The sequence below is a fragment of the Glycine soja genome, chromosome 4 (genome assembly GCF_004193775.1).
Source record: "Glycine soja cultivar W05 chromosome 4, ASM419377v2, whole genome shotgun sequence".
NCBI classification, from domain to species: domain Eukaryota; kingdom Viridiplantae; phylum Streptophyta; class Magnoliopsida; order Fabales; family Fabaceae; genus Glycine; species Glycine soja.
In genome coordinates, this window is record NC_041005.1 from 2,981,237 (window position 1) to 3,009,117 (window position 27,881).

At 33.0% G+C, this 27,881-nt stretch overlaps 4 protein-coding genes across 8 annotated transcripts; all 4 read left to right on the plus strand.

Moving 5' to 3' along the window:
* The first annotated feature begins 666 nt into the window (after window positions 1–666).
* On the plus strand, window positions 667–5,804 carry LOC114408692. Of its 3 annotated transcripts, none has more exons than XM_028371825.1 (8): window positions 667–880; window positions 994–1,188; window positions 2,919–2,976; window positions 3,296–3,376; window positions 3,471–3,503; window positions 3,855–4,094; window positions 4,180–4,321; window positions 4,883–5,804. In XM_028371825.1, the coding sequence occupies exons 2-8, from the start codon at window positions 1,010–1,012 to the stop codon at window positions 5,362–5,364; spliced, it is 1,215 nt and encodes a 404-aa protein (XP_028227626.1). In that variant the 5' UTR covers window positions 667–880; window positions 994–1,009; the 3' UTR covers window positions 5,365–5,804. The 3 variants fall into 3 exon arrangements, with proteins under 3 accessions (XP_028227626.1, XP_028227625.1, XP_028227627.1); XM_028371824.1 differs by having other exon boundaries at window positions 1,000–1,188; XM_028371826.1 differs by lacking the exons at window positions 667–880; window positions 994–1,188 and adding an exon at window positions 1,223–1,897.
* A 2,968-nt stretch (window positions 5,805–8,772) lies between these two features.
* On the plus strand, window positions 8,773–13,880 carry LOC114408693 (B3 domain-containing protein At5g42700-like). Its single transcript, XM_028371827.1, has 7 exons — window positions 8,773–9,064; window positions 9,153–9,248; window positions 9,338–9,369; window positions 9,455–9,632; window positions 11,157–11,363; window positions 11,756–11,835; window positions 13,520–13,880. The coding sequence occupies exons 1-6, from the start codon at window positions 8,933–8,935 to the stop codon at window positions 11,795–11,797; spliced, it is 687 nt and encodes a 228-aa protein (XP_028227628.1). The 5' UTR covers window positions 8,773–8,932; the 3' UTR covers window positions 11,798–11,835; window positions 13,520–13,880.
* A 667-nt stretch (window positions 13,881–14,547) lies between these two features.
* Window positions 14,548–18,552, plus strand: LOC114408307 (B3 domain-containing protein Os06g0194400-like). The gene is made up of 4 exons (XM_028371338.1): window positions 14,548–14,645; window positions 16,460–16,511; window positions 18,007–18,210; window positions 18,502–18,552. The coding sequence occupies exons 1-4, from the start codon at window positions 14,548–14,550 to the stop codon at window positions 18,550–18,552; spliced, it is 405 nt and encodes a 134-aa protein (XP_028227139.1).
* Window positions 18,553–22,511: 3,959 nt separating this feature from the next.
* LOC114408694 (probable protein phosphatase 2C 12) lies at window positions 22,512–27,623 on the plus strand. Of its 3 annotated transcripts, XM_028371829.1 has the most exons (10): window positions 23,164–23,277; window positions 23,408–23,488; window positions 24,087–24,258; window positions 24,992–25,145; window positions 25,248–25,311; window positions 25,689–25,796; window positions 26,127–26,252; window positions 26,376–26,611; window positions 26,701–26,900; window positions 26,997–27,623. In XM_028371829.1, exons 2-10 carry the CDS (start codon window positions 23,459–23,461, stop codon window positions 27,020–27,022), a joined length of 1,116 nt encoding a protein of 371 aa, XP_028227630.1. In that variant the 5' UTR covers window positions 23,164–23,277; window positions 23,408–23,458; the 3' UTR covers window positions 27,023–27,623. The 3 variants fall into 3 exon arrangements, with proteins under 3 accessions (XP_028227631.1, XP_028227629.1, XP_028227630.1); XM_028371830.1 differs by lacking the exons at window positions 23,408–23,488; window positions 26,997–27,623 and having other exon boundaries at window positions 22,512–23,277; window positions 26,376–26,480; window positions 26,563–26,611; window positions 26,701–26,838; XM_028371828.1 differs by lacking the exon at window positions 23,408–23,488 and having other exon boundaries at window positions 22,515–23,277.
* Window positions 27,624–27,881: the final 258 nt, after the last annotated feature.

Here is a 27,881-nt window from a genome sequence, read left to right on the forward strand (position 1 = left end):
AGTAAAAAAAATAATTAAAATGAACATTATTTTACAATATAATTAAATAAAGCTCTTCAAAACGGATTTATTTTCGGTATAAATAAGAGAATAAAATCATCGGATGAAAATTAGATTACTCAAATATTTTTTTTTTATTGAAGATTACTCAAATCATAAACTATATTTCAAATCTAATTTTTTTATAAGCAAGTTTTTGAATGAGTTGTTAAATCTTCATTTACCTATTTTAATTTGCTGATTGCATCATCATCATGGAAGGCCTGATTATCAGTCTCATTGTGGTAACCAATCATGTTGAGGAGAACTAATTAATGATTAAGTAAAATTACAAATTTGATTTCTATTTCTATCAAATTTTGATTTTGATTCTTTTTTAAACTTATTTTCGATTCGTGTCTAATCTGGTAAGTTCGATCAACGGTCTACGTTGTCTGAACTTTAGAATCGAATTTACGGATTAGATATAAAAGAGAGATTAGATTCGTAAATAAATAAATTAATCTAAATTCGTAAATAAATTAATTTATAATTTTGCCTAATAATTAATTAATGACATTAATAATATTTCTCGTGAAGGATTTTGACTTTTTTGGGGGTGAATCCCAAATTCCCGTATCCCGTCGCCACGAGTTGTGGACAACACAATATAAAAACTAAAAAGTGGGTACACCAATAGAAATGCCCTTTTGTGTTGCGATCTTCGAAGAAGCGTGAGAGCTCAAACACACAACAACACCACCTGCCTCTGGCTGAGACAACCTTAACTCCGGTCGCTCTCCGGTTCTTTCCAAGTTCCATCCACGGGTTTTGTGTTTTCCGCACGAGTGACGGAAACAAAGAGAAAGCTCAAATTGCACGTGCCTATCTCTCTTCTCAAGTAAACTTTCTCCATTTCTTCTTCGATCTTGTGCAAATTTTGGAGTTTTGTTTCCCCTTGTTGGTTCTCTGGAAATTAAGTGTTCGGAGCTCTGTGGTTTTTGTTGTGGCTGGATTAAGAAGAAGAAGAATGTGGGGATTTGGTGGTAGATATTACTGGGGAAGAAAAGTGGCTTGTGAGAGAGCTGATGGGATAGTTGTGGTGTTCGCGTGGATGTCAAGCGAGGAGAAGCACTTAATGAAATACGTGGAGCTCTATTCCTCTATCGGATGGAATTCACTCGTTTGCCATTCTCAATTTCTCAATATGTGAGTTCTATACTTAATTCGCTATTGGGTGCCCCTCAATTATTTTTTGTTCTATTTATCATCTTTGTAGCAAAAATATTAATAGGTGGTCACAAAGTTGTATCAGTCGACCGGATTTGATTCCTAAACTGTGCGGTGATAGCTTGTCAATCGACATTTGCTATCCATGTGTATATATTTTATCACAATTTCAACCCTTGATTTTCCAATTAAGGATTATCACTCCACACTGTATCCTCTGAAGTGTACTTTAGAGATGTCCAATCGAAGATAAGGTTTTATCTTATGGTGATTCCTTGTAATCAACTCACTTATCTCAAGGGTAAGTAGTTTTGAATATGAATTCCTCACCTTGAATGTTGGGGCCACTAGCCTATTAAATTTTGGGAGACTTGCACACCACGCAGATAAGTTCTGATCATAGTGTGAAGTCTCACACATCTCAGGCTGTTTTTGTTCGTGATCAATTGAGCTCATGAGTTCGAGATTGGGTCGTGGTTTGTGATAATGGACAGCTACAACACCCTCCCCCTCCCCACACACACATCCCCTAAATTTTTTACCTACTCAGTAAGAAAACCCATGATGAGTGACTAATGAACCTCTGCCAGCATGCATACTGAAGTCTTACTGTCTTGGCCATACATGGGATCAATGACTAAAGACAAATAACAGCAAGAGGATACATATTGCGAAGGGTGTCGCAGAGGTAAAAACAACTCCAAAGCTAAATATAAAACATGAGTTACTACTACTAAAACCATATTATCCAGAGTGCTAAGTGGACATTTCAAACCAAATGATCTCAAAGCAGAAAAGAGAAATGTGAGATTCCAGACTAAGCATTACTTGTATGAACTACTAGTACCTGGCCTTACAGTTTACATGTATAATTGGATATTGAAGCCTGATTTCAGTTTATACTTTCCAAAAAGTTGAGGTGGGGGGAGGGGGTTCCCTCCATTGAGTCCATCCAGTGTACAACTTTTCAGTTACTGATGGAACTGTCACATATTAGCTTCAAGAAGTGTAATGAGTAGGAGTAGTGCCTTTGTCTTTTAGGACTCTAAAATAGACAGCAATACCTGGTGTTTGCTGGTTGGCCTGAAGCATGAAATGTCACAATAATCTTACTCGTGTATATGAATGCTGTCTCTAGAAGCTAAGCTTGCCTTGAATTGATCAGTATGGTTATCATGACCAACAAGTTAGGTGAATCAAATTTTTTCTTCTACAAATTGAATTTTAATTTAAGCTTTATAAATTGAAGCCTTTTGGATGGAAGGGGTTCTTATTCCAATTGTTGAAACTTGAAAGTTTGAGTGAGCTAACTATTATTATAACCTCAGCATTTAATGGATGAATCACAGAAGGTCAAAGTTGTAGCTGTTTATTTGCATTTTAGTTGTCTTTCTTTTTTACTGGGTGTGTGAACACTTTGTTTAAAATTTTTGCTGGTACTATTTAGAAATTAGAATGGTGATGGCATAAGCTTGAGTAGTTAATCTTCAAATCTCTTCTTTAAGGGGTTTACTGGGTGCATGATGAACTAATGCTAAATATGCTAAATTATTTTAATTGAAGTCTTTGTTTGGTTGTTAGGTAAAATGATATGCAGGTGCTTTGGGATTTTATTTATTTTCCATGAGAAATGAGGCCATTGATACTTTGATTCTTTGCACATATCAATGTATATTAGATAATGATTACAACATTGCTATTATTTGCAGGTTCTTCCCAGACAAAGCCACAATTCTTGCTGTTGATATTCTTAACGAACTTGTTGAGGTAAATTTTACTGTAATCTCAATTTTGTAGGTCAGTCAGCATGACTTTAAGTTAGTTGAAAACCTCCTTTAACTTCTTAATTAATTCTGAGGTGGTCTACATTTCTATGATCTTGATTAAGATTTGCTACAAAATGAGTGTGGATGAGATAAAAAGCATTATTGTAACACCTGTTGTTCTTTTATATCCCATTGTCTAGAACCTGTGTAAAGCAGCTTGAAGTGAAGTAAACTTATTATATTTTAAACTACTGTTGAATTTGTCAAAAGTTGATCCTTAGGCTCAAGCTTACAAATACCACCTTTTATTCATTATACAGGTGCTGAAAATCAGGCCTTGCCCCATTGTTTTTGCATCCTTTTCAGGCGGTGCAAAAGCTTGTATGCAGAAGGTTCTTCAGGTATTCTATTCTAGACTGATTTTTATGTTTTGACCATCATGCTATACAGTCTTTTAGTTCTAATGTCTGATGACTCTGTTTTCCTTTCATCCAGATAATTAGTGGCAGCTCTGAAGCTCATAATATGGTATGTTTCCTGCCATTAGCAGTTCAGAAGATGGCTGAGATACATAATTGTATAATTGATAAACTCATCATTGTCTTAAATTTTCTTAAATCATTTTAATGTGTGAATGAGGCATACAGTGTTGAATCCATACCCTGCATTCTGTTTCTGTGTTCCATGATGTAATTGATCATATATTCCCTTTTACCCAGTGTTTTGGTCAAGTCAAGTTCTTGTTACATGGACTTATGTTCGTTGGACAGTATTTTTCATCCTTGTAACTCCTGTTCTCACACAGAAAAAAAAAATCAGTTCACTAATAGTTTTATCTTTTATTTTCTTTACCACTTCTAAACTATTTTCATGGCACAGGATGACTACCAGCTAGTTAGAGACTGTATTTCTGGCTATATTTATGATTCCAGCCCAGTTGATTTTACCAGTGATTTGGGTGTTCGATTTCTTCTACAACCAAGTGTTTTAAAAGTGTCCCATCCACCAAGATTTGCTTCATGGGTTGCAAATGGCATAGCCTCTGGTCTTGATTCTCTTTTCCTCAGTAGATTTGAATCACAGCGTGCAGAGTATTGGCAGACACTTTACTCTACCATTGTAAGTAGCTAAGAATCAATCAACAAATTAACTCTTTTTCCTTTCTCAGGTCTCTTGAATTATCTTATCAAAAATTATTTTGCAGAATATGCAGGTCCCGTATCTCATTTTATGTTCAGAAAATGATGATCTTGCTCCTTTTCAAGTTATTTCAAATTTTTTCCAAAGACTAAAAGACCTTGGTGGAGATGTCAAGTTGTTAAAATGGAGTGCTTCTCCTCATGTAGGTCAGTATCTTGACTTTTTTTTACATAATGGCACATGAATGAGTTGGTAAGATTATAATTGACAAACATATACTGTTGGACTCAAGAAATAAACACGTGGAATTATGAAATAGAAATAATTTTTTCAGGCCAAATTTGAGTACAAACATGAACAAACATAGGGTTTCTCGCTAACAAGGAGTTTCCTCCTTCAAACCACTAGAAATAACAGTCTCATGCCTTAATTGCCTTGAGTATATCACTGTATCTGTCTGATGGGAATCCATAATAACTGTCACGAGCAGTCATGTATTAGTAGATAGTAGTGTAATAATAACTATTATGTGGGTGTTTATGGGTAGAAGTTAGGAGCAGTACTGTATTATTATAATATGTGATAGAAAACAAGTTATCCTGCAATAGATCTTTTTTATTAGAATTAGATGATCGATTTGGAAATAAAATAATATTTATGTGAAATTGAAATGATTTTTGTAACCAAATCATTTTCAGTGCAATGCCAGTTGCAATGTAATATTTAAAGTATGTAGATCAGGGATGAATGTATTGAATTTGTCACAGGTCATTTTTGGCATCATCCAATTGATTACAAGGCTGCTATCACTGAGATCCTTGGCAAGGCTGTTGCAATTTATCATTCCAAAAATAGTCGAATTGAAGATGAGAAACTGGGTATGGAAGGAACAAAAGATGAGATCACAGATCCGTTCTCTGGATTGAGGAAAGCGACAATGTCCTCAACTAGTTTTCAGGGTTTTGCTCTTGCTCCAAGTGATAATTTGTCTTCTAGTTCAACGGAGTATTACGTGGGTAAGGGTGTTGGCACCATAGCAGATGAACGCAAAGGAGGGTTTATTCATCTCCCGAGCCGTCCGAGCATCAATGCAAATGGGGTTCTTGGCCAAATATTGTTTGATGTTTGTGTACCCAAGAATGTTGAGGATTGGGATATCAGGTCAAATTCCAAGAATGCACCATTAGCAGGTACAAGGAAGCATGTTCCATTTAATCCTATAAAATGCATTCGGCGTTCAAGGTTGTAAGATTGTTGACTGACAAAAGCCTCAGGAAAATTATGCTTGGAAGGTTGGTGTTTTCTTCAAGGTTCAAAATTTTTAAGGAGATCCAATGGGCACGAGAGATGTGTAGTAGTATTATTACCTTAAGTAAGAGGCAAACGGACTAATAACTTACCACCTTAGCTGTTCTTTTAGCACTTTGGACTTAGTAATGTGATTGAGAAGCTTGCCTTTTTCTTAATGTAAATTGTACATATACTTCAATGGAGAAAAGAAAAATGTTTTAACTAAGATCACTATGACAAGAATATAGGTGGAATTATAATTGTAGCCCCACCCAAATTCTGTTCGTAAAGAAAGTAATCCTAATCACTGCTTCTGAGCTCAATATCAACCTCGGTGTTCAGAATCAAGGGTTGTTTGACGTGTTGAATAAATGGAATGCTCCTCGATCTTGTTCAGCAGTTAGTACAACTTATCAATAGCACATGTGAATAGTACTGTTCGTTATATATTTTTCGTATCTCTTCTATAACAATGCAACCGACTCAGCTACTAGTACTTGAGAATATATAATGAGAGTATTCTAATTTAGTTTGCTTTTTAAACCTGACTTTTCAAGATAAATTCCTTCCTTTTGCGATTAGGACTAATTGGACACCCATATTAAGTTACATAATAAGTAGCTTTCTCAGTGGTCATGACATTAGTTGAAACAAATAATCATTTACGGAACAAATGTTTAAACTGAATTCTTTTGCTTAATAATTGTGATCAGTAATATACTTTATTGTTAAAGTTATTAATACAGTACTTATTTAAATAGTAACATTTAAGTTAAGTGACAAAATGATAGTACATATGTTAGAGGTCAAACACTTACACGAAATATTGACTAAGGTATAGGCGAGGATTGTTGATGGATTGTAGGAGGGAGTGGTTCCTAATTTGAATTTTTTTACTAACATTTTAACAAAAATTAACAACTAAGTTGATGATTTTTTTATAAGGATTGGTACCCATGTTTAGCTCTATCATATATCTTTAGGGTGAATAATTCATATTTTTATATTCTATTTTAATTTAAAAATAAACAATAAAACAAGACTAAATCTACATTTTTATACTCTACTTTAATTTAAAAATTTTATTTTAATTCACTTTCATTCCATTTCATTTCACTCTTCCAAATTATTCTTTAGTATCAATGACTAAGATAGCTCATGAATCCTTTTCTTAAGAATTATACAACGGATTATTATAAAGAAATGTGACATAATGGGACTTAATCAATGGCCTCGTCTATAACAAGGACACTAATTAGGCATTTACTGAAAAATACTTGTTGATTCTTCTTTTTTGTCATAGTCACTCACATAACTTGCCCACATCACACATTTCACCTTTAAGATTCGGCAAAAACTAAAAGTTGAATTGTACTTCAGAGACTAGAATGATAGAATGATAGTAATAATTAAAAATCTTTCTTTCCCCTTGATTCTAGGCCCATTAAAGGATCAGTAGCACCCAAATTGTTGGACCAACACTTTCTATCATTGGCTATCGAAGAACTTAATTATTAATGACGGGCTTTAAAGCGTGATTTTTGTAGCTACATGTTTAATGACGTCCTTTTTAGTTATATACCTACATTTTTTTAATTTTTCCCCTAAATTAATCTTAACTTTGTTTCTCTCTTATAATTCTCTCTATTCGTTTTTTCTTCACAAAACAAAATCCCAAACTAATTTTAAAAATAAGAATATCATCATACCCATCACTCTCGAGAGAGGGAACACGCATAAAAAACTGAAACACCTTCCTTGGCTGACCTAAATATTTTTAGGTAGTTTTATTCTAAAATGTATACAAAGGTTTGAAATATATGATTTGACCTACTAGGATGGAGCCTTGTTCTGTGCGAGAGACGGAAGAAGAATTGACGAGAAAGGGAACCATAGAAAAGTTGTAATGTACTATAATTTAGGATAAATTTATTTGTTGAAATAAATATTTATTTTAATAAAATAAGTAACTTTTTTTTTATGTTTGTCTAAACTATTTTTGTTTAATTTTTTTTACTTATTTTAAGAAGCAAAACTAATTGCTTTTTAAAAAAGTACTTATATATAAAACATTTATTTTATTTTTTTTAAACTTAAACAACCTCACCCATAAATCTATTCCATCAAGAAAGAGCCAAATTGTCCAATAATCCTTTTTTAATTGGAACCCTACTGGGCAAAATGCAACCCCCATGCTCAATAATCCTAATCTAATACGAAACAAATCACACCATAAAAACTATTACTTGTTTAATTGGAAAACTACCATATTCACATGAAACAATACTTTTTTTTTAAAAAACGAGGTATCATCAAAACCTCCTTCCTATTCAAAATGGTTTTTGACCCTCGTCTTGTTTCTTGGGGCAACAGTTGCTTAGTGACAGTTTAGGAATTCAATCTTCTCGGTTTGTTTTACGGTAGTTTTTTCCTGGACCTTCGGCTCCGTCCAATTGAAAAAAAAAATAGTTTTTTTTTTTTACAAAAAAAAGAAGGAAGCGTTGGGACCTTACTTCGATGGTTGTTGCTAGGTTCACCCAGAATTATTGCTAGTGCACCCAACATTTTATAAAAATACTAAAACTGTACTTTTTTTGCATTTGTGATGGGTGTGTGTGAGGGTGGTTCGTAAATCGTATGGATCAAGTTGATCCGTAAGATTGATACGGATCAAGTTGATCCGTAAGACTTATATGGATTAACTTGATTTGTATTGTTTTGTAAAAGAGTTACGGATCAACTTAAATGGTTTACGAATCAAGAATATTTTTGTCATTTCACCTTAAGTGCGGGGTGTACCAGCAATAATGTTGGGTGTACCTAACAACACCCTACTTCGATTCAACACCGCAAAATACAAAACCCACAAATTCTTCCTATGTGATGTAGTAATAAATTAATCAAAGTTAAAAAATATAAATTTAGTTTTTAAATATGTAAAAAATATAAAAAATTAGTTATATTGTTAAATTTGTAAGATTATTTTATTATTAAATTATAATATTTAAGAATCAATTTAACATTAAATTATAAAATTTAGAGAAGAATTATCCTAAAATAATTAATAGTGATCGATAACAAAAATGGATGGAAATTTTGTTTAAGAAACAAAATCTTACACAAAGATAAAGTCAATTATTCAGACATTTTTGGAAAGGATTAATTCTCAAAAATAAATGTACATTTTTGTAATGGCGTTTTATGACTTTCCTTTTATAATGCCATTTATTTAATAATTATTAGATGAAAATAATTTATTCGGCTAAATCTTAATAATTTGTTTACCTTATAATAATAAAAGAAGTAGTGTAGCATTTTAATTTTTAGCGGCAAGAATGAGGGAAAACCTAGTGCGGAAATGACGCAAGACATTGGGAAGTGGGAATGCAACGGTCGATTGAGGAGACACGACACTGCTGCAATTGCAATGCCATTTTCTGTACGAATTTATAAGATCCAAACAATACATTAACATAACATAACATTATTCTGGGCGTTGCCATTGTTCTCTTTTCCAGAAAGAAAAAATGGTGGCAGCAATAGCATACGAGGAGAGTCGTCGCAAGAGAGTGGAAGAGAACAGAAAGAGGATGGAAGCCCTCAATCTCCCCCTCCTCTCTCAAGCTCTTCACAAATCCCCTTCTCCCAAATCCTCACCGGTAAATAATAATAATAATAATTATCTCTCATCTAATTAATTTATAATTCAAGATCCATTCCTTAACCTTTGGTTGCATTGCATTGCAGCTGAAGCAGGTCAAGAATCGCACCATTCAGAAAGAGTTGGTTGTTGTCCGAAGGTCTAGCCGTGTGGCAAATTTGCCCACTCCTGTTTACAAAGAAGTCGGTTTTCTTTCTTCTTTCTTTTTTTCTTTTCTTCAATCAGTGCTTTTCTTCCCTCACTGTCATTTTTTTTCTTTCTTTCTTAACAGGTGGTTGTTGATCGCGTGACAATACCTAGAAGGTTGGACTTGGACTCTCTCGCTCGCCCTGACTTTCATTTTATTTCATTAGGAGGGGATGACATGTTTTTCCATTTGTCTTTGTAGAACCCTTGGTAGACCTTACAATAGACACAGGGATTATGCCAATAGGGTATATGCTTCTGATGAAGCCAGAGAGGAAGCATTGGAGAAAGCAGAAACCTTAATGTCGGGTCTAGAATCTGAACATCCAGCCTTCATAAAGTCAATGCTACAATCCCACATCAGCGGGGGATTCTGGCTGGTAACATATCAAACTAATTGCTAATCTACAGATTTTATTCCTTCTGCATTCTGATTCATGACTGCATTTGTTCAACACACCATCTTTGTGATGAGAGTTGTTATGATAAGGGTTTTGGAACATCTATATTTTGGTTCAATAGATAAATGAGTATGTGCACACCAAGGAGAGACAAAAAGGGGGAGAGTTTTTGGTACCAAAACCCTTAATTTCCGAAAATAACGAAAACAAGCTTGTTATTAAGATATTAAGTGGAAGTATTGGTCAAAACACACAAGGATTGGGATATAAGATTCGTTATTCGTGAGAAAAGTTGACGCCCTTATAACCACATAAAAAAATTGGCTTTGCAATTATTACAATTCAATAGAAATTGAACAATTGGAGAAAGTTTGAAAATTAATTTGGGAAAAAATTTAGCAATTTGATTTAGGAGATAAAGAATAGATTAAAGATAAAGATAGAGCAATATTTCAATTGGATAAAATTCAGAATTATAAAACTTCCAGGATTGGGGTTTTCAGTCCAAGACTTCCTATTTGACCCTAAGGTAATTTCACTCCAAGACTTCCTTCCTTTATTTCAACCTTCCTTCTTCTCTTCAAGAGCGAATTAACCTAAGGTAATTTCTACTCTATTTAAAGACATAGTATCTAATTGAATTTACTCCTACTTTTGATTACATTCTTTGCTAATTCGTTTTACCCACTTAGGATTAATTGTACTTTAGTGACTTAAAGCCTAAGTCCTTCTCCTATAGGTCCAAATGTTAGGTTCACCTTTCGATACCTCCCTAACAGTTTCAGATTATGACAAACAGTAGCTGAGCGTTTTGCATATATAAAGCAATAAGAGAAGAATTGAGGGAAGAAATAAGAGAACATCAAAATAACTGCATTAGAATTGATAGTTGTCGAGGGCTAGCCCCAATCCTAGAATAAAAAGGACGACTCACAGGTAGCCATATAAAAAAATAGAAATAACAAAGAGAAAGACAAACCAGAGAAGAGGGAGATTAAGATCTTGTTCTCTTTCTAAGCTGTCATAAAACTAAAGTCGGCCAAAAAGGATTTTCAAACTCAATCAGAAAAACCAGATAAAATAAATTAGCAGGTCGCAGTCATGGGCGTGATTAGAATCAGGTCTCCCCTCCCCATGATCTTCTCAAATTGTTTCAGCCCCTTTTGTTCAGCTTCTAGTCATGGGTGTGATCTTCTCTGATATCTTTAGCATGAACCATTCTTTTTCTTATCTATGCGGCTTCCAAAATTCTCCTAATCTTCCTAAAAAGACTTGCTTGAAAGAGAGCAAACATGAAAAATATCATGACAAGTTGAAAAGAAAGAAAATCTACACAAATGCAATGACCTAATACTAAAATACAAATAAAATGCATTCAAAACTCAACAAAATGCTATGCAAAACAAAGGTAAAATTATAATACACCACTATGTTAAAAGCATTTTATTTATAGCAGCAATTGCAATTTTAATCGTTTAACCACTGTGCAATCATTGACAACAGGGCCTTCCAGTCCATTTCTGCAAGAGCAATCTTCCAAAAGGGGACGAAGTGATGACTTTGATTGATGAGGATGGGAATGAGTATCCAACAATATATTTGGCACGAAAAACAGGACTTAGTGGTGGATGGAAAGGTTTTGCGGTTGGTCATGACCTAGCTGACGGAGATGCTGTAATTTTTCAATTAATTAAGCACACTGCATTCAAGGTGATTAAATATTGATCATATTAGGCTCATTCAAGCTTTGGTGTTTATAACATTCATCATATTTTTGTATTATGCGAGTGATATTTATGATTGTTAAAAAGAAAAAAAAATGTGATGTGACTAATAATCAAGTCATTGACTCTTCTTTAGAACTTTAAAAAATGTGCTGGCATATTTCAGTTCATGTGCTGTGGTTACTACTTATACACCATTATAGTTATTCAGTTTTCTTTTCTGTTGTTGCCACCTGATCCCTTTTGAGCTATCTCAATATTGCTATCTACTGCAATTTGAATTCATGAGGTGCCACAGGTGTACTGTTTTTTTTTTTTTGGTACAGAGGTGTACTGTTTGAATTCATTAATCATGACACTAACTGTTGTTGCTTTCAGGTGTACATTATTAGAGCGAATAGTCCACCAGAGGATAAGTGAATTGCAGTTGGAGATTGGATCCAGGAAAGTTAATCTAGGTATTATTTTCTTCATAAGCATAACCAATATGTCTTTGTTTGAATTGAGCGCTTTTGGGAGCGAGAGAAATGAGAGGATAAACAACTTAAGTGAATTGCAGTTGGAGAATTGGAGCTAGTAAAGTTAATCTAAGTATTATTTTCTTCACAAACATAACCAATTGTAAATTACATCCAGAGTATATATACTTTTGTTCAGATTGAGTGATTTGGGAAGAAGAGATATGAGAAGGAGTGAAATGGAAATAAGATGGAGAAATTGTGATTTAAAAAAATTAAATATTTTTTTATAACAAGAAAAGATTAAAATAATTTATTATAACAAGAAAAAAATAAAATAATTTATGTTAAGAAAAAAATAGAGTAATTTTTTAGTTAGTATATCAATATTTTTATATTATTTATTTATTTTCACTTCTTTTTTCACCCATCCAAACAAGTAGAAATTTTTTTTCCAAATTTCTTTTTTATTTTTCATTCAAACAACACTTCTTTTTAACTCTATTTCTTAAATTTTTTTCCTTACTTTTTTTCCTTCTCTATATCACTCCTAATTCAAAGTAGTAGAATAATGATATTGTTTTGAGATTTTTGTTTTACTTTCTCATTATATGCTCAAAATAGAAGTTGACCAGGTTAAGGTTATAACTTGGGTCACTTCTGTTGGTCCCTGGAGCTTTTGGACATCAATACCATGGGAATTTGGTTTGAAACTTTAGAGATGAAAAATTAAGCAACAAGTCTGTATTGTTAGAAAAGGATATGTACATACAAATGACACATGTTATCTAAGAAAATGCCTACAGGGGAAGAGACAATGATCCTTTTGAAGTTCAGGATGAGACAAAGACACAGACAATCTTCCCTGTTGCTTTTGGACATCAATGCCATGGAAATTTGATTTGAAACTTTAGAGATGAAAAATTAAGTCACAAGTCTGTGTAATGTTAGAAAGGGATATGTGCTTGGAGAACTATACAAATGACACAAAGTGACTAAGAAAAAAGGCCTACAGGGGGAATAATAGAAACTTTTGAGGTTCAGGATGAGAGAATTGGCAAAGCCAATCTGCTGCTCATTTAACAAGTGGTCTAGAATGGTGTTGAGTATTGTATAGCAAATTGTGTGTGTATTGGAGAAACTATCGACATTAGTTTCTGAAAGAGATCATTGTCATTTGATAATTTTAAAAGGTAAAGTGATTAGTGATGCCATTGAAAGCACTGGTTACTTTGATACTTGAAAACATTTGTGCTCTTTAATAGGAAGAGTTTATTGCAACAGTGAACGAGCTTTCTTAATTTATCGTAATTGTATTATTGACTTTCTTAGTTGTTTTCCCGTGGTTAGAGCTAGGTTAGGCACGCTAAATTCTAACTTTCCTATCACGTTCTGTCTGGTGGTTGCATAGTCATATATTAATTTTTTTTGTTTGTCGTCTTAAAGAGACATGTGGGCCTTGTGGCGTGTGTGTCAAAGGGATTGTTATAGTTGGTTTCATTTTTGTCTTCAAACAAACATTGTTCGTATTCGAGTCTTGAAGCAGTGAAAGTTTGCTTCTGTTTCAGATTTTAATTAATTCAATTATTTCTGCTGGGGGATACTGCGAGAGCAGCATTGGAGTGCAACATTATTTAGGTGCTCTCTCATGAATGTGTTATTTATTTAATTTATTCTTTTGCAGGTTCTCTTATGTGGTGGAAGTGGAAGGGAACGTCTTGGGATCAGTTTTTGGTCAAGTTTTGAAGACTTGTAGTTTGGCTGACTAATGAAGTATAACTTGTGTTAATATCTGTATGTGAACTGTGAAGGGACGTGTTTATATCTCTATGTGAAAGGGAACTCTTCAGCATCTACATATATACTAGTAAATGAAATATAGAATGATCCCATGACGGATTTCTTGAATCTGATGCTCCATTGTTCAATAGCGTTTGATGTTTTGTGGGGAAACGGTTGGGATAAAATATGTGGAAGAGCGTGGTAAATGGTGTGAACTTGTTGACTCTAACAAATAGATGGCCTTGCCCGAATTCCTGGTTAAACCAGAAGCACAAAGGCAGAAATTAGTCTTGTCGCACATGTTGGCGACGCGCAAACATGTGTCACGAATCACGATCATGTGTTTACTCTAACTTAATCTGGGGTTGCTTATTTTTTACTAAATTAGATAGATGCTTAGGTAGAAAGAATTGAGTGGGTTATGTACAATAAAAAAGGATTTTTTGAACATGAAATTTTGACCCAATTTATTCTTTTGTTTCTTGCATGAGAGAGAGAACTTGAATTTTTCAATCAATTGCAGAAATGTGAACTCAAACATATAAATTGAAACAAACTGAATTTCATACAATCTGTGACATGTTTCAACGAAATAATTTGATTTTAGATTATATTGATCAAAACACGTAGGCTAACAAAATTCTTCAATCAATTTTAAGATTCATGAAACAAAATGAGAAAAAGACAAACAATACTTTTTTAAAGCAAAATCACATATATAATTGAAAAAAAAAGTTTTAAGAACCTAACAAAATTAAGAAGGGATATAAATGTATGTAAATCCACCCCCTTCCAATATAAAATGAAATATAATACCAAGTAGCATTTGCTGCTCAAGTTGATCTATGAATGTATGTAAATTCAAGAGCGCAAAACAAAGAACAGTAACAAAATTGAATGAAACATGTATAACAGAGAGTGGTGTCGACGATGGTCTCAGAGGAGGTGACAATGAGGATTCTCAGAGGTGAAGAGGGGAGGGTTGGTAAGGATAGAGAGAAAGAGGCCGTTCCCGATGGTCACGTCACGTGCATTTAGTTTTAAATTTCATATATTGTCATTTTGTGAATGGTTGTGTGCAAAGCTGATGTGTAAGATTTGTGTGCATACAAGATTTACTCTCATTGAAAATTTAAAATTACAATTACCAGTGTGGTTAATAAACTGCCAGAATCAAATTAGAATAGCTAAACAAAAATAGAAAGGGAGCACATGATACTTTCCCAAGACTAACATAAACCATGGTAAAATCCTGTTGTTACTAATAAGTTCATTTGCTTCACAGCTTTGTTTATGAGAAGACCAAAATGCTTCTTTATCTCGTCAAATCCCAACACACATGACCTCTTGTTCTTACTGTTGGCTCTGCAAATTCCAAATCTAGAACTACAACAACAAATTTGAAATTACATATCTAAAACAAATCTCATTACCTCCTCGGACATTACCCAAAACACAAGCTACATAAATCAGAACATAAGACAACAAAGTTTGTAGTGGGGTTTTGAAATGGGGGAGGTTGGGGGGGCTTGAAGCTAACGACAGAGGAGTCAAAGGAAGCTTTGGTTGTGCATCAGAGAGGGGTTTGGGCATGACGGATGAGTGCGGTTTGGAGACAACGTTGGAGAAGCACGAGTATTTAAAATGGATTTTTACAATTAATGTTTTTAAAGAAAATATGATAAATAGTTATTTCTTTTATCAAAATTTAAATTTTAATCCTCAAAAATAAAAAAAATAATAAATTCATTCATTCATTAATTTTTATCTATCCATTAAAGAGTTTAACTAACACATTCAGAAATAAATTTAATTTATCATTATTTTATATATTTAATGATAAAAATAACTGTTTATCCAATAAAATAAATAAAGTTTATAGTTTATGCCTTTTACTACCTTCTTGCAAAGTTTTAGATTTTCCATTTTTTTTTTGCGTGGTGTTAGTAGAATCATGCAAAAAGGATAAAAATTAGTCATGATTATATATCAAATTTTAGCTTTTTTATATTTTTCTATAAAGAAATTATTGTATAAATGGGAGACTAAAATTATAAATTGAAAATTATGAGATAATTAAAAGTGTAAGTCAGCCATTATTTTTTTTATGAAAAATAAGCAACCTAATATAATTAATTGATTGTGTAAAGTAATTGAAAATTTGAATTTAAAATAATGATAAGTTAGATTCTTTTAGCAAAAATTAACCATCAATAATGCGTGTAATTTGTAAAAATCTCAACCGTATTAATATGATTTGCTCATGTGTCATTTTAGGATATGTTTGGATTTCTCGTAGAGGATGCAAAAGTATATTTGAAAGTGAAATTAATTTGGGATCATGTTTAATTACCTTTCAAAAATATGTTGGAAAGTAAAATTTTACTTCTCAGTTTAATTTTAAAGAAAAAACAGATTTGGGATATACTTTTGCAATCTTTTAAGTTTAACTTAAATTGAAGTTCGGAAATTTTGTGTTTGGGAAAGATTATAATTCCAAACTTGAACTGTTTTATGAGAGAAAAGTTATTTATAAAATAAGTTGAATGTTTGAAACTAAGTTGAAATTTGTAAAAAAACTTTTTTTTTTCAAAGTAAGTTTTTTTTAATATGATTTCTTTTTATGCTTCTTTCTTCTTTTCTTCAAACACTTGTGGGGTACTTTTGTTCATCTTACTTTCCATTCTCACTTACTGTCGTTGTTTTATGAAATAGATAGTTATTGATCGCGTGACAATACCTAGAAGGTTGAACTTGGACTCTCTCAGTCTCTCCCTGGCCCTAAATAATTTTCATTTTATTAAGAGTGGATGGATGACATGTTTTGCATTGGTCTTTGTAGGACTTATGATAAGCACAGGGATTATGCGAATCGGGTGTATGCTTCAGATGAGGTCAGAGAGAAAGCAGAAAAGTTAATGTCCGGTTTAGATTCTGAATATCCAACCTTCATAAAGTCAATGCTACAGTCAATACATTTTTTGTTTTGTTCCATCTGCATCCTCATTCATTCATCGCTATATTTGTTCAACTCACCATTTTTGTGAAGAAAAATATCTAAGTATTTTGATACAGGTACTCCTCTATCCAAAAAATAATTATCATTTTACGTTATTTTACACAAATAATAATAATAAATAAAAGAAAGAGAATAATAATTTTATAAAATTAAGCTTATATTATTATTATTAATTTATTTATATATTTTAGTGTATATCATTAATATTATAAGGTGTATAAATAAAAAATAATAATTAATATTATATTAAAAAATTAAAATTATTTTAAGATATATTTTTTCTATGACAATTATAATGGGATGGAAATATTATATTTTGGATCAATAGTTGAATGGGTTTGAGGAAACCATCGGAAAGGGAGTTTTTCTTACTAAAACCCCTAAATTTCTGAGGATAGCATAGAATTTTTATTTTGTGATTTGTGTCTATTAACTTGAGTTATTTTATATTAATTGGGTAACTTGATTTCAGTGAAGCCTATGCCCCTCTCGTTCAATAGGACGACTTGTTCTCTGTCTCATTCAAGGCGTCTCTTTATAACAGAAATACTAATTCCTAGTTATTTTACATTAAAAAAATTGTACTGGTAGGATTTCTCTCAAATTCCTAAGATTTTTTGTTGAATGTGGGATTTAAATTAAGGTGAAAAGAAAATTGTTAGATCTATTCAAGTTACTGTGTTTTGATAATCATGGTTGCTTTCTTATCTATTTTGAATTTTGTGCCAATCTGAACGAGGTAAAGGGGTGCAAAGTGTATATAAAACTAATACAAGAATGGGGGTGTGACAATGCTGGAGATTTATTTTATTTTCTGCAAAAAGACACTAAGGCCTTTTTTGTCAAAGGTTGCAATAAGAAAGGGATTTATAATTTTGTTCATTCAAAAGTTATAATACAATATCTTGTATATGTAAACGTAAATATATTAAGTTGAATCCTGATAAATTTTAGGCAAAATTGCACTTATCTCTCATGAGGTCTTCTTAAATGTTGTTAACATCTTCTCCAGTTTTTAGATCACGCTTATCTTTCCTAAATAGCATCAAAGAAGGAGTGTGTGTCACTTTTATAAAATATATAAAGAAGATGAATGCTTGTTTAAGGTGCAAGTATTGTTTAATAAAAGACTTAGAAGGTGAGTGTAGTTTCTCCTAAATTTTATATATAGTTTGTTTGTAATTAAAAATATTGTTTAAAACACACAAGGATTGGGATTTCCCACGAAAAGTTGATCCCTTTATAACACCACCAAATTGGCTTAGCAGCAAATGTGTTACCTCAATACTGCAGAAGTGACCCAGTTAAATGCATTCTGTTCATAGCCGAAGTTTTTAACGGATTAATCACTGTGCAATCGTTGACAACAGGGCCTTCCAGTCCACTTCTGCAACAGTCTTCCAAAAAAGGACGAAGTGGTGACTTTGGTTGATGAGGATGGGATTGAGTATTCGACAATATATTTGGCAGGAAAAACAGGACTTAGTGGTGGATGGAGAGGTTTTGCAATTGCTCATGACCTAACTGATGGGGACGCTTTAATTTTTCAATTAATTAAGCGCACCACATTCAAGGTGATTAAATATTGATCATATATGCTCATTCATGCCCTTATGTTTAAAACCTTCATCATATTTTTCAATTATGTAAATGTGACTGGTATTTATGTTTGTTAAATAGATTAAAAAAATGGTGATGCGTCTAATAATCGAGTCCTTGACCCTTTTCCGTTGTTACCTGATCCTTTTTGAGCTATTTTCTGCAACTTTAATTCATGAGTTGAGCTTCTTCTGGTGCCACAGTTGTGTTGTTTGAATTTGAATTCACTAATGACCCATACTACGGTTGCTAATATTTCCTTTCAGGTGTACATTGTTAGAGCAGATTGTCCTCCAGAGGATAAACAGCTTGAGTGAATTGCAATTGGAGGTTGGAATCGGTAAAATTAATCTAGGTATATTATGTCTTCATACACATAATCAATCATAAGTTACATCCAGAATGAACATAACCCCTTTAATTGAACTGTGAATCCGGATGCAGTAACAACTTGAGGCACTTCTGATGTATACGATCGTCAAATGTAGGTTTGTTAGTCCTCGGGCTTTTGGACATCAATAATGGTGATTTGATAATAAGTCTATGAAAAATTAAGCAACAACTCTGTAATGTTAGAAAGGAGATGTACTTGGAGACGTATAATGACAGATTGCATAAGAAAAGACGTACAGGGAAAGAATAGAAAACAATGATTCTTTTTTGAGTTCAGGATGAGAGAATTGGCAAAGCCAATTTGGTGCATTGTTGGCTTCTACGATAATAGGCATGCTAGAATTAGTATTGTCAGAAATTATATGCAGCATCCATTGCTTAAGTCAAGATCTCATACATTTAACAAGATGTCTAGAATGGACTAATGTTGTATAGAAATTATGTGTATTGGAGAAACTAATGGCGTTAGGTTCTGAAAGAGATCACTGCCTATGAATAATACACAGGGCCAGAACACCTCAGCAAGGCTTACTATGATACTTGAAAACATTAAGATTGAAATCGGTTTAGTTTTTTAACCACATACAATACTTGAAAACATTAAGATTGTAAGCGGTGTAGTTTTCAACCAAAATTATTTTCTTAAATAGGGTTTATTGCAAAAGTGAACATGTTGTAATCGTATATTGAGTTTTAGTTGCTTCTGACAGGTTAGGGGCTAGGTTAGGCACGCTAAATTCCAACTTTCCTATCACATTCTGTCCGGTGGTTGCAATCATAGTCATATATATTTAAAAAAATTGTATGTCGTTTTAAAGAGACATGTGGGTCTTGTGCTAGTGTCAAAGGGATTGTTATAGATGGTTCCATTTTTGTCTACAATCAACGTTGTTGGTATTTGAGTCTTGAAGCAGTGAAAGTTTTCTTCTGTTTCAGTTTTAAATTCAATTATTTGCTCCTGGGATACTGCCAGAGTAGCATTTGAGTGGAGCTTTATTTAGGTTCTCTCTAATGAATACATTATTTATTTAATCTTTTGCAGGTTCTCTTATGTGGTGGAAGTGGAAGGTCTTGGGATCAGTTTTTGGTCAAGTTTTTAAAGACTTGTAGTTTGGCTGACTAATGAAGTCTAACTTGTGTTAATATATACTAGTAAATGAATAGAATCATCCCATGACGGACTTTGTTGAATCTTACGCTCCATTGTTCAATATGTAATTTTTATACTTCTTTTTAAAGCAGCGTTTGATGTTTTGTTGGGGAAACGGTTGGGATCAAATGTGTGCAGGAGCGTGGTAAATGGTGTGAACTTGTTACTCTAACAAATAGCTGGCCTTGCCTCAATTCCTGGCAAAACCAGGACCACAATGGCAGAAATTAGTCTTGTCGCACATGTGGCGATGCGCAAACATCTTACAATCATGTTTTTACTCTAAACTTAATACAGGGGTTGTTTATCTTTTATTATCAAAGTTCCATTTCAATTCTTTTTTTTTTTTGCTGAATTAAAGTTCCATTTCATATTTTAACAAATGAAACATTTTTACCTCTATAATTTTTATCATATGTTCGTTAAAAACTATTTATTTATTGGATGTTATTAAAATATTTCATCATTCAAATTATTTCATAGTCATAAATTCTTTCTTATTTTGTGAAGATAAAAAATTTCATCGAATATAGGAAAGGAAGTAAACTTAAATAACTACTATTTTTGTTTAACAAATTTAGAAAGTAAAAGATAAATACAATTAAGACATATTAAAATGAATGACTACTTTAATTTTTTAAACAAAAAGACTTAAGTTTAAACCTTGTTGAGGGATAAAAATGTGATTAAAAATATAGACTCTATTAAAAGTGAATTGTAATAGTCATTGAGATGTTAATCATCAACAAAATTGATAAAATATTTTATACCCACTTGAGTTTTTAGCATGATTATCTAAATTATTTTTACTTAAAAAAATAATTTTATATTTATTTTAAGAAGTAAATTTTATCTATTTCTTAAAAAAATACTTATTTAAAAGTATTTATTTTAAATTTATTTGTTAAGTTTAAACAAACTCATTCAATAAGTTTAGGGATATACATAGGTCTGTTTGAGTGGATTTCACTAAACTCATAATAAAATCCAATCAAATTTAAACCGGATGATTTGAATGATTTTTTAAGAAAAAAAATTAAAAATCTAACCTAAAATTAATTTGTTTGTAAATAATTTATATTTGATAAGAAACGGGTCAAAATATTTAAATTTATCTTATATTTTTTATAAGCTAAATTTTTATTAAATGAAATACCTCATACATTATTTATAATTATTACATATACTTAAATAATAATAAAAAGATAAGGAAGGAAATCACATTATTATAATCATCATCATATAAACTAACTTACTAGGTTAAACATAACTTAAAAATTGAAATATAATAAATAAATACTACACTTATGAAACAAAAAAGAACTTAACAACTAAAACTATTCCAATATAATTTAAAAATTCTAATATTCTCAGATAATCAAATGAGCAATGCGAAAATAAACTTCAACTAAATTTAAAATAACCTTGAAACAAATTAAACAACAAAATATATGTGTTTTATAATCAATTTTACTGTAATAGAATTGAACTAAAAAATTTGAAACATAATAATAATTGATTTTAAAAATTTTTAAAATATATTATATACGCTATATATAAAAAATAATAAAAATTTAATATAAATTATTGAGTTAATGGACCAAATCAGTAAATATTAAAATTCATGATCCTAAGAAAAACTCAATCAGTTTGAATGAATTGGATTAAGTTTGACCCAAACCAAAAATATAATTTAAACTAGTTTAGATTAATTCGAATTTACCGTTAACCATACAGTGAACACCTAAGTTCTTCTGGTTTTGTACTAATTTACAAGTACTAGTAGTATTCAGCCACTCACTCACTGAGCCATGAAAAGTTGGGCATCATTTTTATATTGATTTTTGTAGTGGCTGATTAGATTATGCACTATAATTGACTACTTTCACGCGGAGTTAAACTATGTCTACCTGTTCTGTTCTCAAACCCTCACACGATTGCACTTCAGCAATGGTGAATCTATCAAACTAACCTAAAACAAACAAAGAAATTAGGATCTGTTCCTTTCGGCGATGGTGTGGTGTGGACGCGCCCATAATAGTGCGGCACGGCACTCATTTTTTTTCGGCTATACTATAACAAGCGCCGATAATTGCGGCTTCTGCTCATCAAAGGTAGCTTCAACTTTTTTAGTTGAGGGATAAAATGATCAATTATCTATGGACTCCTAAAAACTAATAATTATATATCATGAGTATTGAGAATCTTAATTCCTAAAAACAAATAAAATGTTTTATTATTCATAAATATTATTAAAAATACTTTTGGACTTTTGCAAGCAAAAATACATTTTGCACGATCTTTTGTTTCTATTTGCTGGCCTTAATCGCTCCAATGACAATTAGGTAGAGAAACCAGGAAGAGAAAGAGCAATTAAAAGCATGTGCTTAGCAATTTGTGTGGATAAGGAAATTCCCAAAAATAAAATGTAAGACCTTCTGATTGTTACCAGTGTACACTAGAGTTTCTTAACTATTTATTGTTTGCTCTTTGACGAAAGTGAAATTACTGTTCATAAACAAGTAATCGAAATTAACTGCGTCCTAAATGGTGCGTGAGTATTTTTTATTTAAAGAATCTTAATTATTAAACTTACAGAATAAATTTTAATAAATCCATAATTAATTATATTTATAACATGTACCACTACGTAATATTAACGATAAATTTTTATCAATATATTTTTTTTCTCTTTTAAGTAAACGAACTGGGTTTAACGGAGGAGTTAGCAGAGCGGCGCAAGAGTTAATAAAATGTTGACATTTTTTACCTTGGCTGGCTGGCGCTGATGCCGAGCGAGCGAATGAAACGATGTCGTTTTGCCATGTCATGTCATTCACCGTCTTCGGGGAAAAGAAACATTTCATTCATTCATTTTATGCTTTATTGTCTTGTGTTGTATGCATCAACCAACCAACAAACCGATGCAAGTTCTGCAGAACGCCGGGATCTTCGTTTTCGACCGCTCCATCACGCCCTATCCCTTGATGCTCTGCGACTCAGGCATTACTCAATAGAGGTGCAAGGCTTACAGAAGTACTGAAACAACCTCAGTATAATCCTCAAAACCTCCCATTCTTCTAATTACCCACATTACATCCTCATTATTATAATAAATGCCCAATTGGCGTAATGAGAAACGTGTGTTGTGTCGTAATTAGTTAACGTGTGTGATTGTGTCGTGATTTTTGGATTCTGTTGTAACTAACGAACGACACAGTCACACCGAGGATTAAAGCAGAAGGCGTTGGTTGGTGTGTCGTATCGGAGAAATTGAGGTTGATCGGCGCCAACAATGTCTGCTCAGAGTGAACACCAATCGGTTTCTCTTTCGGTGCTGCTGAAGCGAGAGTTGGCGAATGAGAAAAATGAGAAGCCGGAGGTTGTTATTTTGCACGGCCAAGCTAGCGAGAATAAGAAAGGAGAGGATTTCACGCTATTGAAGACGGAATGCCAAAGGGTGCTGGGAGATGGGGTTTCTACCTATTCTGTTTTTGGGGTATGTTAGTGTTATGTTTCTTTCTCACACCATCACATCCTCTTTTTTTTTTTTTTTTTTTTAATTTGGATTTAATGGATTCTAAATTTGTAACTCACCAGTGGATTTTAATGTGATTGTGATGCATCAGAAGTCAATGATCGTGTGATGTGTTATTTACGTATGATACTGACATGGCATTATGATGGGGAAAAGTGAACAAGCTATGTCAGTGAGTACAATGCGTTCAGCTTGTTGACTAGCTACTTCTTGTTGAGTTACTTAGAATTTAAAGCCAATTATATCTTCTTGATTTTGCTTATATTTGATGTTTGGATCCATATCTCATTATGTGGTTTTTCACATTTAATGAGAAACTAGTAGTTATAACTTCCACATCTCCAACATGATTTCTTACTTCTCAGCAGGTTTCTAAACACGCTCTTAGACCGTCAAAACTCGACAGAGTTTTAGCAATTTGCATATGATGTTTCTATCAACAAGGAACCATACTACTGACTTTATAGTTCATTGACAAGGCTTTTTTTTTCTCAGAAATGATTTTCCCAAGAGCCCCCCCCCCCCCCAAGAATGATTTTCTTGCGAATTGAAATGATTGTTCACTGGCTACTTCTTGATAACTAGCTTTTGTTTGTGTATATGTGAAAGGAACTCAACTGTATTTTCTTTCTAATTCACTTGTTATTAGTTGAATGACAATAATATGTTAGCAGTTTATGCAATGAATGCTTATGTTATAACAAAAATAAACTATTTTGTATTTTTTTTTCCTTGTTGCATTGGCATTCTCTGATGTAGAAGTTTTACAGCTATTCGATGGACACAATGGATCTGCTGCCGCTATTTATGCCAAGGAGAATCTTCTAAACAATGTTTTAAGTGCAATTCCTTCTGATCTTAACAGAGATGAGTGGGTAGCAGCGTTGCCTAGGGCTTTGGTTGCAGGCTTTGTAAAAACTGATAAGGATTTTCAAGAGAAAGGTATAACTAGTTAATTCCTTGTAGTGTTTGTTCTTGCCTCTATTAATTATTAGGCTACGAGGAAAATTCATGTATTCCATCTGGAATCTTCATAGTAATAATGTAATATTACCAAAGATTAATGCTATATCTCTTATGTAACCTCCTTCTACAAAATAAAGAAAATATTAAGTGAAAAAGTAAATGTATTTAATGTCTTAGAAATATAAAAAGTATTCATACTTTTTTCATCTAGTATGTTGGGGGATTAATAGGAAAATATTGTAGAAGAATTTAGAATTATTTATTACAAAAATAATTTGTCAATATTCCCAATTCCCATAAGTAAAAAATGAAAGAGTAGAAGGTAAAAACATAGAAAACGGGTAGAATGCATGCGGAGCATGTTGACTATATCGGGAAACCTTGATAATTTTTTTCCAACCTCTGCTGGCACATTGCCGTGTCAATAAAATTTCAAAAATGTACTTATATTTTCATCAGCTTAAGCTTAAAATTGTGTAATGAATACTAGGAACAGTTTAACATTGTTTAGCCATATAGACAGTTGAGTTAATGCAGCTATTTTATATATATAGTTGCTGGGGAACATACATTTTTTAATGAAAATTATTAAAGCTTTTGTAACTGAGCTGTGATGGTAGGTCTTATATTTCTGAATTACTGAGTTTTTGTTATATTTTTCTTAACTTGTATGCTGATTTTATATACATTATTTTCTTTGCTTGCACAGCACAAACATCGGGAACAACTGTAACCTTTATGATTACAGAAGGATGGGTTGTAACAGTTGCATCAGTTGGTGATTCCCGTTGCATACTGGAGCCTTCTGAAGGTGGAATTTATTACTTGTCAGCAGACCATAGACTAGAGAGCAATGAAGAGGAGTAAGTTGTTACTGGAATCTTTTGTTTGAACAAAACTGGTTGGAATTGCTCCTTTCCCTTGCAGCCCAGTCTCACCCTTTATTTTTCTGTTCTTTTCATCAGGAGGGTACGCATCACTTCTAGTGGAGGTGAGGTTGGTCGTCTAAATACAGGAGGAGGCACCGAGGTATTTTTCCTTTTAATTGTGATCCCTTTGGGTCTGATGCCTCTAGCAATAGCAATACTACTCTTTTGCACATGATACTTGGGCAGTTAAACCACAAAAGCAGAGATTAAGAAATAAACTAGGTCAATTATACCATGGAGAGTTGAGAGGCAAGATAATTGATGCTAGTTATATGGTCATGTCTTTCGCTTAACAGTACTCATCACATGTCATTAAATTTTTATAATATTTTGGGAAAACTGTTGTTTAAATTTTTGGTGTTATAGTCATATGTGATGCTATTTAGATTATCTTCCTTTGCAATTTACTAATATTCTCTCTAGAAGAAACTTGCATTTGAGTTGTATTATGCCTGGCTAGATTAATGATATTTGTAGGTTGGTCCTTTGAGATGTTGGCCTGGTGGCTTGTGTCTCTCACGATCCATTGGTGATATGGATGTTGGTGAATTTATTGTCCCTGTACCACACGTAAAGCAAGTGAAGGTCAGTCACTGCTTTCCAGTGTTTTTATGTTTATTAGTTGCTTTTCTCATGCTTCCCTTAATTTTACTTTGGTGTATATAATTTGTTTATCTACTTAAGTATAGTTTCTTTTCTATCTCTGCTTCATAGGCAGAAATAGTGTCTTCATTAGCATGATTTTCTACCCATTCATAAAGAGCATTTGAATTTTCATTTTTTCTCTTAAGATTATCTATTGCCTTTTAAAAATTGAAATGAATTTTTCTTGCTTCATTGCTGTAAATCCTTTTGTATTTTTTCTTCCCAAAGTGCTTAAATCCTGCATTTTCCACTCGTGTCTGGTTTTTGCAGCTTTCCACTGCTGGAGGCAGGATTATTCTCAGCAGTGATGGTGTCTGGGATGCTCTAAGTGCAGAAATGGCCCTTGATTGCTGTCGTGGCATGTCACCTGAGGCTGCAGCAACCCATATTGTGAAAGTACGCTCATCTTTTGCACAATTTTTTAATGCTATAGTTTCACCTTGTAACTTGTGTCATTTTGTGGTATGCATTACTTGTTTCTATTTCTACCATTTTTTCCTGTCTCTTTTCTTCCTTCAGGAATCTGTGCAAGCAAAGGGACTTAGAGATGACACAACCTGCATTGTTATTGACATATTACCCCAGGAGAAGCCACCTACTTCTGTGCTAACACAAAAGAAACCGGTAAAAGGAATGCTTAAGTCCATTTTTCGCAAAAAGTCCTCTGAATCATCATCTTTTATTGACAAAGAATACCTGGAGTCAGATGTGGTACAGGAACTATACGAGGAAGGGTCTGCTATGCTTTCAGAGAGGTTTGATGGCGTAACAAGTGTTGTGAATGTTAGCATATTGCTCTCCAGTTATGTCTTCTGACATGGAAACATCTTTGTCTGAGATGCAGATTAGAAACAAAATATCCACTTTGCAACATGTTCAAGCCGTTTACCTGCGCAGTGTGTCAGGTAGAGATTAAACCTGGAGAAGGTATTTCCATACACGAGGGTGTGCCTAACCCAGGAAGATTGCGTCCCTCATATGGACCTTTCCTTTGCCCAAGTTGCCAAGAGAAGAAAGAAGCCATGGAAGGGAAGCGAACATCAGGTGTTTTGATGACGCTTGCTTGTTTTTATGTCCGTTGATGTCTTAAGTTATGCATGCCAATATTTTAATTCTATCCTTCAACCTTTTTGCTTTCAGATAGACTTAGCAGCGGGAGTGACTAATGAATTATCTTGTACATTTGCATTTTTGAGAATGACAAAGATTGTTCATATAACGGGAAGGTCAAACTTCCACGCAACAGTGACCCCCCTACTAGATTACCACGGAGGTTTCTCAGAATACGGATCTATTTTGGAAATCCACATGATAATCAATATGGAGTTTTCTGTGTTGTTCAGTCAAGACATTAACCAACAATTGAAGCTTGTTAGAAGAATTCTGACTCAGAAGAGAGGAATATGAATCACCCAAGTGTTGTGTTAAAAGTGGGAATGCACAACAGGACATCGAGGTGATTCATTCTGTTATTCCTTTTTCCTCCCTGGATCCGTTCATAATCATTTGTATATAGGTCTTTGGAATCACGAAATGTACCTTTAATGGAAGTGATCTTTGTTGTTGTATTGTTCTACAGGGAGGGTTTTCAATTTTTTTGGGGTCCATACAAGGGAGTTTATTTAGATGTCACATAGATCAATTCCACTAAGAATAGACGTGCGCTTAAGGCCTCTGAACGATTTCTTTTATTCTTGTAGCATTCAGTTTTGATAATTTCTTTTACCATTCCAATATTAACTTTTATGTAATCGAAATGTTCGGAAACCCCCCACCTTTGCAATCCCTTTATTTTCCCGAGTAACTAACTGATCCTTTCAACCCATTTCATTGTTTTTTTTTTTACGACTGTTAGATGCATGAACAGGAACCAAGGTGAGTTACTTGTACAGGTAGGGTTTCCATTATTGCATGCACAAGAACTGAAAGCAATTAGTTTTGCAAAAAGTCAGAAGCATGATACTTCTAAAACTAAAATCATGCTGAGCATGTAGCTAGGTACTCATTGGGTACTTACTAAAAACA

Bases quoted from the DNA above. Each gene is read 5' to 3' on its own strand.
- LOC114408692 (XM_028371825.1), top strand. From the start codon at position 1,010: ATGTGGGGATTTGGTGGTAGATATTACTGGGGAAGAAAAGTGGCTTGT. The intron at 3,377-3,470 runs GTATTCTATTCT...CCTTTCATCCAG, and splicing joins GTATGCAGAAGGTTCTTCAG to ATAATTAGTGGCAGCTCTGA. The intron at 4,322-4,882 runs GTCAGTATCTTG...AATTTGTCACAG, and splicing joins GAGTGCTTCTCCTCATGTAG to GTCATTTTTGGCATCATCCA.
- LOC114408693 (XM_028371827.1), top strand. From the start codon at position 8,933: ATGGTGGCAGCAATAGCATACGAGGAGAGTCGTCGCAAGAGAGTGGAA. The intron at 9,065-9,152 runs GTAAATAATAAT...ATTGCATTGCAG, and splicing joins CTTCTCCCAAATCCTCACCG to CTGAAGCAGGTCAAGAATCG. The intron at 9,633-11,156 runs GTAACATATCAA...CATTGACAACAG, and splicing joins TCAGCGGGGGATTCTGGCTG to GGCCTTCCAGTCCATTTCTG.
- LOC114408307 (XM_028371338.1), top strand. From the start codon at position 14,548: ATGGTCTCAGAGGAGGTGACAATGAGGATTCTCAGAGGTGAAGAGGGG. The intron at 16,512-18,006 runs GTCAGAGAGAAA...CGTTGACAACAG, and splicing joins GGGTGTATGCTTCAGATGAG to GGCCTTCCAGTCCACTTCTG. The intron at 18,211-18,501 runs GTGATTAAATAT...ATTTCCTTTCAG, and splicing joins TTAAGCGCACCACATTCAAG to GTGTACATTGTTAGAGCAGA.
- LOC114408694 (XM_028371828.1), top strand. From the start codon at position 23,074: ATGTCTGCTCAGAGTGAACACCAATCGGTTTCTCTTTCGGTGCTGCTG. The intron at 25,146-25,247 runs GTAAGTTGTTAC...TCTTTTCATCAG, and splicing joins CTAGAGAGCAATGAAGAGGA to GAGGGTACGCATCACTTCTA. The intron at 26,901-26,996 runs GTGTTTTGATGA...TTTTGCTTTCAG, and splicing joins GGAAGGGAAGCGAACATCAG to ATAGACTTAGCAGCGGGAGT.